We start from the raw sequence: 13,920 nt of genomic DNA on the forward strand, positions 1-13,920 counted from the left end.
AGTAAGGCTATGAACTGTCAGATAATGTCTCGGTAGATAGTAGGAGCCACAGTTGTTTCAAACACCAAAGGTCCTATCATTCGTAGCCTTGATACTGTACTCCATAAGCCTTTTTTTGGGGGGGGAGGGGGGGAGGGGAGAGAGGAGACTCATTGAAAGTGTGCGGGTTGATAGTACCCCTAGTTCCGGTGGTTCTGGCTATTAACATACCCACCAAGCTCTATCTGTGAAATACATTTAGTCTAAAGTGCCATTGTTGCCTCTAATCAGGGTCTAGAACCATTGACAGTAGTGAACCTTTCTGTCATAATCAGCATTATTCAGTGCATGGAAAAAACTGAATCCAGTACGGATAACATTTCAGTATTACATTGCAATGGCAAAAGTCACAGTATAGCGATATGCAGATATAAGCTCAGCACGTTGGTGGAGCAGTCATTTGTTTGTTAGTTTGCTGATTTCATGTGAAAAGGTTAGCGAGGTGATTAAGACCGTAAGACGGGAATTAACAGACCTTGAACGCGAAGCTAGAAGCAAGGGACATTCCATTTCGGAAACAGGTTGGAAATTCTATTTTCTGAGATCCATAGTGTTAAGTGTTTTTGCCGAGAATACCAACTTTGAGGCATTATCTCTCACCACGGATAACGCAATGACCGACGGCCTTCACTAAACGACCGAGAGCAGCGACATTTGCGTAGAGTTGCCAACGTTGCGTGAAATAACCGCAGAAATCAATGTGGCACATACGACGAACGTATCCTATTGGAGGATGCGGCGAAATTTGGAGTTAATGTGCTATGGCAGCAGACGACCGACGCTGGTGTCTTTGCTAACAGCATGAAATCACTTGTAGCGCCTCTTCTGGGCTCGTGAACAGATCCTAGACGACTGGCAAACCGTGGTGATTTCATTTGGTAAGAGCTGATGGTAGGGTTCTAGTGTGTCGCAGACCCTACGAAGCCATGGACCCAAGCTGTCAAGAAAGCACTTTGCAAGTTGGTGGTGGCTCCATAATGGTGTGGCTGCGTTTACATGGAATGGACTGGGTCCTCTGGTCCAATTGAAATGGTCAATGACTGGAAATGGTTATGTTCGGCTATTGGAGATCATTTGCAGCCATTCATGGACTTCAAGTTCCCAAACAGCGATGGAATTTTTATGTATGACTATGTACCATGTTACCGGGCCACAGTTGTTCCCCATTGTTTGAAGAACGTTCTGGACAATCCGAGTGAATGATTTGGCCGCCCAGATCGCACGACATGAATCCCATCGAACATGTATCGGACATAATGGAGAGGTCAGTTCATGCATAAAATTCTGCACCGGTAACACTACCCAACTACGGACGGCTGTAGTGGCAGCATAGTTCAGTTTTTCTGCAGGGGACTTCCAGTGACTTGTTGTGTTTATGGTACTTTGAGTTACTGCACTACGCCAGGTAAAAGGAGGTCCGATGCGATATTTGTAGGTATCCCCTGACTTTTGTTACCCCAGTGTATTCTCAATACAGTGTGGGCCGATCCAAGTGAAATCTTCTTTTCCTGGCTTAAACTACGCTAAGATTTATGGGGAGATTTTGTAACTGCTGCTTTAACATATTGAATGGCATTCGTTTCTAAAACTGAATTTGGTCTGACACGTTTCTTCTTTAACACCGAACTTCTATCACGTAATTTTGTAACTAACTTCTGAATAATACACACGTCAATAAAAGTTTTGCATCACCTCGGTTCCGAGAGTTCCGGAACCTGTACAGAAAATTGGAATAAATATCAACGTAAATATCATTTCCGCCCCTTTTTATTGCTCATGAAAACAACATGTTGCATGTTGTACCACCATACAGCGAGACCTTCAGAGGTGGTGGTCCAAATTGCTGTACACACCGGTACTTCTAATACCCAGCAACACGTTCTCTTGCAATGATGCATCCCTGTATTCGTCGTGGCATTCTATCCACAAGTTCATCAACACACTGTTGGTCCACATTGTCCCACCCCTCAATGGCGATTCGGAGTAGATTCCTCAGAGTGGTTGTTGGGTCACGTCTTCAGTAAACAGCCCTTTTCAATTTATCCCAGGCATGTTCGATAGGATTCATGTCTGGAGAACATGCTGGCCACTCTAGTCGAGCGATGTCATCCTGAAGGAAGTCATTCACAAGATGTTCACGATGAGGACGCGAATTGTCGTCCATGAAGACGAATGCCTCGCCAATATGCTGCCGAATTGGCATTTACGTATCGTACAGCCGTTACGGCGCCTTCCATGACCACCAGCGCTGTACGTCGGCCCCACCTTGCTGCACTCGCTGGACAGTGTGTCTAAGGCGTTCAGCCTGACCGGCTTGCCTTCAAACACGTCTCCGACAATTGAATGAAGGCATATGCGACACTCATCAGTGAAGAAAACGTGATGCCAATCCTGAGCGGTCCACTCGGCATGTTGTTGGACCCATCTGTACCGCGCTGCATGCTTTTGTGGTTGCAAAGATGAACCTCGCCATGGACGTCGGGAGTGAGGTTGCGCATCATGCAGCCTATTGCGCACAGTTTGAGTCGTAACATGACGTCCTGTGACTGCACGAAAAGCATCATTCAACATGGTGGCGTTGCTGTCAGGGTTCCTCCGAGCCATAATCCGTAGGTAGCTGTCATCCACTGCAGTAGTAGCCCTTGGCCGGCCTGAGCGAGGCATGTCATCGACAGTTCCTGTCTCTCCGTATCTCCTCCATGTACGAACAACATCGCTTTGGTTCACTCCGAGACGCCTGCATACTTCCATTGTTGAGAGCCCTTCCTGGTACAAAGTAACAATGCGAACGCAATCTATCCGCGGTATTGACCGTCTAGGCATGGTTGAATTACAGACAACACGAGCCATGTACCTCCTTCCTGGTGGAATGACAGGAACTGCTCGGCGGTCGAACCCCCCCGTCTAATAGGCACTGCTCATGCATCGTTGTTTACATCTTTGGGCGGGTTTAGTAACATCTCTGAATAGTCAAAGGGACTGTGTCTTTGATACAATATCCACAGTCAACGTCTACCTTCGGGAGTTCTGGGAACCGGGGTGATGCTAAACTTTTTTTGATGTGTGTACTTTTCACTTGTGCTTCCTTTCCAGATTTCTCCGCCGACACGTACCATTACATTTCATAAAAAAATAGTTTCAATCACGTATACACGTTCTTCAAGTGCATTTTAACAAATAAAAATACACTATTATGCAACCTTGTTCAAAAGCCAATGTTCAACAGTGATTGGCACAACTTAAGTGTGCAGTTAACAAACAGGCCTGTCGCTTCAGCTCGAGTAGTAGTAACAATATAAACATTATTTCACCCTTCTTACAACAGTACATGCATTTCAACAACAATATTCATTTAGTACTAAATTATGAAAGATGGAGCCACATCTAATTTGAACACTTTGTAAATTCTCAAATGAACTGAAGGGATCGACAGAAGAAACTAACTTACAAGAGCGTATTTTATGTTGCAGCGCGTGCTATATGTTTTCTTAAAATCAATAAGATTAAACAAATCATGCAATAGACTAGGCTTTCTAGCGACAGATATGGTAAAACTTGTTGCCAGCATGTGCTGCATTCGAAAATACAAAGTATAGTTGAGCAAACCAATCTTTACTAAACTGAGGGATAGTAATTTTTTTCGCCTGGATACTGCGTCACCTTAGGATAAGTCTTTCTAATACACTCAAAGCACAGGGTGTTATGGCGACAGTAAAACCGAATCTTAGAGAAGTGTAGATTTGAAATCTAAATCTACATACACGGTAATCCATAAGTACCTCCGGGGCTTCAGTAGACGATTGCATGAAAACTACAAGACATACATAAAAGTGACACATATCGGTGGATACAGAATTTCTCTAATTTTCGACTGGTCATATATGCGTCGTGGCGGAGTTCCAATAGGGAAGGGGGGGAGGGGGGGGGGGGCAGGCAATCCAGAACATGTAGACAGTTTCGTCAAACTTTTTTGTTAAAGTGCCAATAATGACATTGGCGGGCAGCATCTCTGGCCGCATATCTTATTATTTGTTGGTAACCAACATAAAGTATTGTATTTTGAGCCCGCAGTCAACTAGTTGTAGTAACGGCGCCATAAGTTAGCGGCCGGTTCTCAAGTACTGATGGTTAAAAGTCCGCGCCATTGGGAATGCTTCGTGTCAATTGTTCTCTGTTTCGGACTGCTACCATTCTTAGCGAAAAGGTGCTGTCTTGTCTGTGTAAGTGGATGAGTAATTGACTAACAACAGCTTTTATACTTATATTTAGATGCATTGTGCAGTATAAGACACCATCACGAATGTTTACTAAATGGTTTTGAATACCCTTTTCTTCTACTCGTTGGATTGTATTACAGCTGTAATTTGTTTTTTATATCTTTGCTGCAAATGTGCAATGCGTTTGAAGATGGCATTGCCTGTAATTCGCATAGCGAATCCATGTTACGTCCGTCTAAAAATTTTATCTCAGCAGCTTTGTGTGGTAATGCGATGGATACCAAGACATTTACTGGAATTGTCTGGCGCCAGTATTGTTACTCGTTTAGAACCACCCAAGAGACACGTGCAGCTTAGGGTATGCTGCAGACGCGAGTAACATCGTCCGCTGCTGAGAAAACTTGGAGGCGCCAACCCACCAGATCGCAGAAAGGAGGTCATTACTCCCTAGCAAGTAGCAAATAACATTGTGACAACCTCTATAACTCCTAAGATTGGATAACATACAGTTATGGTCAAACAGGAATTGAAGGCTCTCAAACTACCCTGTAAAACTGAGTCAGACTACTACAGACCATTCAGAAGTAAGGAAATGACGACAGCTCTCAAAGAAGTGAAAGCGAGGAAGGCATCTGGTTTTGAAGGCATCCATTGAGAATTCCTAATCCACAGCAGGAAACAATTAAGAAATTGGCTAGCAGCGTTCTTTACTGATATATTCCAAACTGGAAACATACCCCCTGATTTGAAAAGATCAAAAATCACAGCCATCTTAAAATCAGGTAAACCAAATGCCAAACTGGAGAGCTACCGACGCATTGCTTTACTTAGCATGGTATGTAAACTTTTGGAAAGAATACTATATAATAGTACCAGCCACAAAATTTTCCAAAACCTGCCTGTTGAATAGGCAGGATTTGGCCCAGCCGGCACCTGCACCGACCAGTTTCTCCCACTGAAAACTTTAACAGAAGCAGGATTATAAAACAAAGAAAATACTTTAATAGCTTTATAGCTCTAAGAGCGGCTTATGGTACTGTATGGAGGCAACAAGTTATATTCAAACTTTGAAGAGTCGTAACATCTCTTAAAATTGGAAACCTCATCAATGCTATGTTAAGCAATAGAAGCTTCCAAGTTCTAATGAGTAATACTACGCCAGTTTCGAAAGGTAATGAAACAAGTCGTGCAACGGATAACATTTTATAAAATAAAATCTGAATTTAACAGGGGTAGTCCCACCCTTAGAAGTTAATAGTCATGCATGAAATACACAGGTCAACCACCTCACGACACCACATTTAGTTAAGGGAGGCATCTGAATGAAAATGCATGCTAATAAAATATGCTATTTAGTTCCCTTCACGTGAATTCAGGTGGGAAAGAACTTAAACAAGATAACAATAAATGTAAAGTTAAAGGCGCAAATTATGTCTAACTCCGATATTGGTACCAATTTTAGGATCATGTAATGAATATTGCCAATAGTCAAGCGAAGAATGTATCAGAAAGTGTGATGAAAAGTGAACTCGGAAGAACAAACACCGTTCACAGATTCAAAGTGCACCCTGTAAATTATACAGTTAACTACGGTCATTGTTCACCAAAATGTCTAACTCCACACGATTAATAAATACCGCACCCCTGAACTATTTCACAGAAAAGCATTACTAGCCGAATCTCACCAAATAAACTTCCATTAATCGGCTGCAAGCGCCCAAGCTACGAGCGTCGGTTCATAACATTTATTTAACTTTGCATTTATTGTTATCTTTTTTAAGTTCTTTCCCACCTGAATTCACGTGAAGGGAACCAAATAGCATATTTTTTAGCATGCATTTTATTCAGATGCCTCCCTTAACTAAAATGTGGTGTCGAGAGGTGGATGACCTGTGTATTTCATGCAGGGCTTTTAATTTCTAAGGGTGAGACTGCCCCTGTTAAATTCAGATTTTATAACCCATTTTCACGTGTGCGGCCCACGAGGATGCCAGCAAGACCATCATTCGTGGCAGCAGGAAGTAGTGACTGTAGACTCAAACTCTAACTTTTTTGTCAAGTTTTGGAAAACTCCAAGTCATCCACCAACGATGGTACTGATTCCGAGTGCCATCCAATCTCCTGACAAGTTTTGCCAAGATTGCGACCGTCGCCCCAATGAAATTTCAAGATCTCGACAGAGCGCTAGCAAGAGTGAGATTTTTTGTTCATTTTACCGGTGGTTTGACCAGAAGTTAAAACTGTCTTTCTAGCCACACTCCAGAGCAGCTGTTGAGACACTGTGATTTGCGGTTCCTACGGAAAATTTCCCATCACCGATTTCCTTAACTAGAGGAGACATTCTTCCATGCAGGCATCGCAACGTTGCACGGTCACTTTCTAGCTGCCTGGTCCATTACCTCCTACCGCTTTAACATGGCTAGCAATGACTTGGGGGAAGCCCGAGGGCGGAGGTTGCGTCAGCCCTGAACACTACTCAAGGTTATATGTTTACGGCTGTGGCGGAGGTCGACTGTTTGCCTTCCTCCACCGTCTCTCTCTGCTAGGCTGCTGCGCCGAATAAACAGAAAAATACGGCTTCTCATAAAGCGGAGTAAACAGCTAATTCAGTTCTTAACTTGACTATAAGCAACATGTGGAATTACATACGCATTTTGCTATTAGTAGTACGAATTATGAAAAGAACATCTCAGTTACGCACTCATTACGTGGGGAGTACTATTAGAGCATAAAAATATGGATAAAACACGTAGGATGGCGCAACATGAATTATTAAACCACCTTACAAATACTTTAGAACCTGGTCGCACTTACGTTTTGAGAGCGATTTCCTTTGCAGATATATTACATTTTTTTAGAACCCTTCCAACAAATCTAAATCTTCGGTTTATCGTCTTCTGCAATATCTATTATATGAGGCTGCCCCATTTAATATCGTTTGTTAGTATTGTCCCTAAATAATTAAACGATGTCAAGTACCCAAAATTTTCGGAACTACCAAGCGAGGTGGCACGGTAGTTTGCACAGTGGACTCGCTTTCGAGAGGGCGACAATTCAGATCCACGTCCAGCCATCCTGATATAGGTTTTCCGTTATTTCCCTAAATCAGTCCAGGCAAATGCCAGGATGGTTTCTTTGCAAGGGCAAGGTTTCCCATATATGCTACTTTTCTGACAGCTTGGATGACAGTGTCAGGTCAGGAACCACGCGAGCTGCTACGGTCGCAGGTTCGAATCCTGCCTCGGGCATGGATGTGTGTGATGTCCTTAGGTTAGTTAGGTTTAAGTAGTTCTAAGTTCTAGGGGACTTATGACCACAGATGTTGAGTCCCATAGTGCTCAGAGCCATTTGAACCATTTTGACAGTGTCAGAAAAGTAGCATACATGGAAAACAAGTAACATCCAATATACATCTCCAGTGTACACCTGGGAGAAATTAATAATTCCAAAACAGACAGGACATGACAGCAACGATGTTACATAGCACCTCACGATGGCAATTTGCCGAAATGGGCTCATCGTCAATGAGATAAAATATAAACAATTTACATAGCAGTGTAGCTGGCTATTATTCACAATAATCATGTCATTAAAAGACATATTTTACACTGCAGGCTCCAAAGAACAAAATTGGGAGCAAACCGGTATTGAACATTTTGTTTGTAAGTAACTGGTTTCATGAGCTACTGTAAGCTCGAGCTATGTTCCGGAGGAGTGTGTATGCGGAAATAGCATTGAGAGAGAACACTGCTGGTTTACAGCAGTGACGCTGGAAAGAGATATACAGCGAGGCGTCTGCCAGTCTGGTTCTGCGTCTGGAAGCTTCCATAACGTTGGAGCAGTAACACCACCGCAGACTGTTTAGGAGGTGGGGACGCAGTTTTGCTGCGAGGACATCCCTTCCATTGAAGAACAAGACCGTCCGTGGGGGAGGGCGGGGGGAGGAATACATTTAAAAAACGATGATTAGTGTTTTAAAGTCTCGTCAACAACGAGGTCATTAGGTCTTTTAAGAAATCTACATTGAAATCTTCGAGCGAAAAGCTTAGTCGTGCAACATTGAGAACTTGATGAGAAATTATGTAATGTACTTTTTTACTTCCTGCTGCAGGCTTTCTTGCGCACTGAGAACTTCCCTACCAGAAGAGCAGCAGAATTCCGTTTCTTCATAACCTCTTTAATGTGATTATTTGTAATAATTCTTTCAAGAAGGCGACGGCTTATTCATTCACCTATCGCCTTCTGTCGAATCTGCTCATACTGCATTTCTCAAATGATTCCCCTTGAGACGTGACATTCAACAACAAATGAAAACATAAATACATGTTGTGGCAAAGCAGTCCCTCTAATTTTAACGTGACTCACATGTTGCACCTGCTTCACCTCCAGCGAGTCGCTTTCGTATGCTGTCCTCTTCAAGATCTCCTCGGCGTAGTATGTGCAGCATCTGCAAACGTCCTGCAAACAATGGACTCGATTTAACTTCCGCTCACAGGCCACGGTTTAGCTCGGCACACTTGAAATTAATTACATAGACTTCAATGAAAATTAAGACAAGCTATACTCACAGTCAGTAACTTCTCGAGGTCCTTCTTGTTACTGTAGCTTTCCACTGGTATTTCTTTGACCTGAAACAAAAGGGTGTGGTGTTGGTCCAAGTGCAGCTACAACACGTACTATAGTATTTCTTCATCAGACGAGCAGATGCTGAATGCATTCACGAAATTCTGTAGTACAGCGTCTAGCACGATTCATACAGATTATGGTAGTACTCAGGAAATACTGTACGATGTGATGACACGTAAGCCGCACGAAACGAGGTCTAACATAAAAGTGATGACTCCGTTCGCTTTGCTTAAGAACTGTTTCTCGCGTTGTACACAGTGAGCATGAAGTCTTTCCTTGATTACAACAATTTATTCCTGAGGAACTAAGCCAGATATAGCTGAGTGGTTTCTTGCAAATTGCAGCTTAACTGATAAAGTTTTTTATGGAGACTCTTCCACATTCCTATACATTTTTCTATTAATGGAAGCTTGACTGGCCGGCCGTTGTGGCCGTGCGGTTCTAGGCGCTGCAGTCTGGAGCCGAGCGACCGCTACGGTCGCAGGTTCGAATCCTGCCTCGGGCATGGGTGTCTGTGATGTCCTTAGGTTAGTTAGGTTTAATTAGTTCTAAGTTCTAGGTGACTGATGACCTCAGAAGTTAAGTCGCATAGTGCTCAGAGCCATTTGAACCATTTTTGAAGCTTGACTAAAATAATTTTTGTGGATATAATTTTAGGCTTGATCTGACAGCTCAGTTACATTAATCTCAAGCACTGGCATTATTTCAACACACACTAGGGGCTATTTGTGCACCAGATCTTGGATGAAACCTTTCAAGGCAGATGGATCGGTACAGACGCTCCAATATCGTGGCCGCTACGTTCACCTACATAAGCACTCTTGACACTTTTTGTGGTGTTACGTTAAGGATAAAGTGATCGGTTTACCAGTTCCTTATGTGCAGACTCTTACGGCACGAATATTAGATGATGTAGAGGCGGTGGCGAAAGATATTTTGGCAAAGACATGGAAAGAAATTGAGCATCGCCTACATGGTCTACGGGCAATGAATGGAGCACATATGGAAATGTATCCATAAAACAGTAAAAATATTAGCTTTGTGACAAAAACTTTAAATATATTACTGTAAACTACACGTATTTCTAATATTTGCTGTTTTCGCCATTCGATAAATAAATAAAAAACCATAAAAAACTCGACTAGTTAAGCTACCATTTGCAGGAAATCACGTAGTTGTATTTACACAGTTCCTTACTAACAAATTTTTGTAATCAAGCAAAGACTTCATGCTCACCCTGTATAGCGCTTTGTTGTTTTTCGATCTTGAACCGTCCTGACGCTATCACAGTGTCTGACGTACTCAAATATCTCAGTAGCAGCGGACAAGAAGTGCACTGCAGCCGTGTTCTTGCACTCTTGTCAAGAGACAAAAGCAACAGAGGCCCTGCACAGTCTCACAGACAAACGATATGTACCGGTACGTAGTAAGATTGTAAATCACACTGTCTCTTGATTGTGCGTAACTGTGGCGAAAGTATAGTATACAGTGACAAACAGTGTTTTGAACATCACTAATCGATCACTCTGGGAAAACACACAAACGGAAGCTTTGTCAGATGACGCTCAGTTTGAGTTCAGAAAAGGGAAGCAGTTCTGGCTTTGCGCTTGGTGATGGAAGTTAAGACTTAAGAAAATCCAAGACAACTTGATCGGAAAAAGTAATATACTGCAAGATGTTTGAAATCCTCAGGAAAGCAGATATACGCAATAGGGAAAGTCGGTTAAGAATCAGGAGGAATCAGTAATGTCGGAACATTAAGAGCGAAGTGTTCGTATTAAAAAGGGCGTTAGAAAGAGACGCAGACTTCCTCCTTTTTCGTTCAACACGTATATTGAAGAAGAGACAACGAAGGAAATAAAATAAAGCTTCAGAACTGGTGGTTGGCCACTTATCTATGGAGACGGTCATGTTTCCTATTTGGGATTGATTATACCACTTGCATCATTTGAAAAATGTCATTTTCATACACAAAGAACAATGGTAGACCTGATACTAATCGTTCGGAAGCAATTAAAGACTACTTTCCTCCAAACAAAAAAGTTTCTCCTCTCTCTATTGGTAGTACAACTTTCTGCACTCAATTTGATAAGCATGTTGTGAGCTCAGAGCTTTTTGACCCTATTTTCTCTGTTGCATTTACAGTACAATTATTATTTCTGAATAATTTTAATTTTTATACTGTTCAAACAAATTTTTGACTGTCCTTATTAACAAAGGAAAATATATCCTAACTAGCAAACGGGGCAATGCTCTGTAATTGGTAGATACGTAAGGGAAATTAGATACACAGCCTACAGCCCAATCTCCTTCTCTCCCCTCTCTGTCCATCCTCCCCATATCTTCGTTCATCTACTCCTCCTCCCGCCCTCTCTCTAGCCAGCTCCTCATCGCCCCTCTCTCTTTCTCTGGATTTCCTCCTTCCCCCTCTATCCATCTTCTCCTTCCTCTCTCTACGTCAATTTCCTCCCTCCCTCTCTGTGCATCTCCTCTTCTCCCTCTCATTGACCTTGAGTCTTCTTTATTGTTATTGCAAGCGAAACATTGATTGGGAACTGAAGTCACTTAAAGTGAATGGGCAAATTGGTTGACTTCTCCAGCTCTTGGATCCCTGAGGATAATGGCTTCAGTGACAGTAATTTGCGTAGTTTTATTCTGCGAACGTGTAGGATTACTAAGTTTTGTAGCAATCATATTCCATATAAGTATACTAATTATAAGGCGAAAAGCCAAAGATACAACCTTCACGTTGCTTGTTAAAATTTATATATAAGGAGAAAGTATATATATGGGAAAAATGTAAATGTGTGATGATTAAACGTCTTGCTACGTTAGCTACAACTGTCTGCAAGAAACAAAACGAAGCCGCACATGTCCACAGAACAGCACAGCATTTTCTTTCTCTCAGCCGGTTTTAACAGAAAATCTGTGGATTGTTTACAAAAATAAATATTATTATATCATATGTCTGTCCGAATACTTGTAACGGTATCTTGTAAAAATTTGAGGTAAATCAATCAAGAATTTTTTAATATTTTTGTTATTATTCTTTATTTTATGGCCTTCATTGGACCACTGTAGTCAAAAATACAAAGTTCTAAACAAGTTGTTACACATGGATACAATTTGGTTCAACAATAACTTAATATATTTAGGTAATATAATTATTAGAGGCTATTCTTATATGAAAGGTGTTTTGCTCTTCTGTCTGCCCAATATTTCTTCATTCTTTCAGATATTTTCTTTCTTTCTTCATCTGAGACAACTCTTCCTGTACTCCTTTTATTGATTTTCATTTGTAGTCTGGTTTGCGGGTCTTGCAGTATTCTGGTTTTCTCTGTCTTGTTTTTTAGGTCATCTACTGTAATTTGAAGTTCTTTTATATCTTCCTTAATTTCTGTGATCCATTTAATGTCGCTCTTGCTATTCCACAATTTTTGTATTATTTTTTTACTAATTCTGTTTTCTGGAGGTCTCATCAGATGTCCAAAGAATGAGATGCGTTTCTTCCTGATTGTGCTCATGACTGGTTCTATTTTCTTATATACTGTTTCATTTGATGCTATTCTCCAGTGTCCATTTATTTTATACTGTTTATTTATAAATGTCCTAATTATTCTTCTTTCTATTTTTAGTATTCTGTCAATTTCTGCTGTATTAGTTGTTTTGAAGATAGTTTCAGCTGCATACGTTATTTCTGGTTGTGTAACTGTTTTATAGTGCTTTAATTTTGCATCTATAGATAGGCTTTTTTTGTTGTTTGTAGTTTTGGTAATGTAATTTGCATAGTTCAGTTTTTTAATTCTATTTTGCCATGATGGCTTGTTATTATTTCGCCTAAATATTTAAATTTATCAACAATTTTGATTTCCTGTTCTCCTATTGTAATTTTGCTTGCAAGTGGTGGATCAGTTAGCATAATCTTCGTTTTTTCAAATGATATTCTAAGGCCTACTTTCTCTGCTATTTCTTGTAGTGATTTCACTTGTTGCCTGGCTTCTTGAACGGTGTTGGCTAGGAGAGCAAGATCATCAGCGAATCCCAAGCAGTTTAAGTTAATATCATCTTTTGTACTTCCAATTCTTATCCGCTTTGGATTGTCCTTGTACCATTCTCTCATTATATATTCCAGTGCACAGTTGAAAAGTAATGGTGATAGGCAGTCACCTTGTCTTAAGCCTGTTTTTATGAGGAATGGTTCCGAAATTTCTCCTCTAAACTTCACTTTTGATTTGGTGTTGGTTAGAGTAAGTTGTATTATTTTAATTAGTTTTGGATGGAGTCCTAGATTTCTTAAAATGTTTAATACTGAGGGTCTGTGGAGACAGTCATATGCCTTCTTAAAATCTACAAATGTTATTGCCAGAGGTTTGTTCCGTTTCTTGTAGTATTCCATAATCAATTTTAAACTAATTATCTGCTCTGCACAGCTTCTCCATGGTCTGAAACCTCCCTGATATTCCCCTTACTCCTGTTCTAATTGCTCCTTGATTCTTTCATATAGGATCTTGGATAGAATTTTATATGTGCAATCTAGGGGAGAGATTCCTCTGTAGTTGTCTGGGTTGCTCTTATCTCCCTTTTTGTGTAGTGGGTGGATGATAGCTGTGGTCCAATGTTCGGGAAATTGTTCTGTTACCCGAATTTTTGTTAGAGCCATGTGTAAGGAGGTCTTGACTGTGTCACTTGCATATTTCCACATTTCAACAAAAACCTGATCTTCTCCACATGCCTTATAATTTTTTTGTTCTTTAAGAATTTCTTCTACTTCTTGGAAAGATGGAGGGTCTAGTTTGTTAGGTTTGGTTTTTATTGGGGTATTTATGTTGATTTGTAAGGGTTCTTTGGGTTCTTCGCAATTCAGAAGTTTGTAAAATGCTTTTGCCATGATTTCTGCATGTTCCTTGTTACTGTGTGTCATTCTTCCATCTTCATCTTTCAGTATTAGTGTAGGGGCCTCATATTGTTGTAGTTGTTTCCCAAAGATTTTGTAGTAGTTCCTGGAGTTGGTTTTATGATAATTACCTTCTATAGGCTT

The 13,920-nt window shown here is 41.0% G+C and overlaps 1 protein-coding gene across 1 annotated transcript in view; it reads right to left on the reverse strand.

Moving 5' to 3' along the window:
- LOC126247975 (protein unc-13 homolog 4B-like) overlaps positions 1-13,920 on the reverse strand; it is a 205,183-nt gene that overhangs the window by 46,528 nt on the left and 144,735 nt on the right. The window contains exons 5-6 of the mRNA XM_049948543.1: positions 8,825-8,884; positions 8,622-8,714 (exon numbers count right to left, since the gene is read on the reverse strand). Of these exons, the coding sequence (XP_049804500.1) occupies positions 8,622-8,714; positions 8,825-8,884 (153 nt within the window). The remainder of the gene's footprint in view (positions 1-8,621; positions 8,715-8,824; positions 8,885-13,920) is intronic.

Source organism: Schistocerca nitens, chromosome 1 (genome assembly GCF_023898315.1).
Source record: "Schistocerca nitens isolate TAMUIC-IGC-003100 chromosome 1, iqSchNite1.1, whole genome shotgun sequence".
Taxonomy (NCBI): domain Eukaryota; kingdom Metazoa; phylum Arthropoda; class Insecta; order Orthoptera; family Acrididae; genus Schistocerca; species Schistocerca nitens.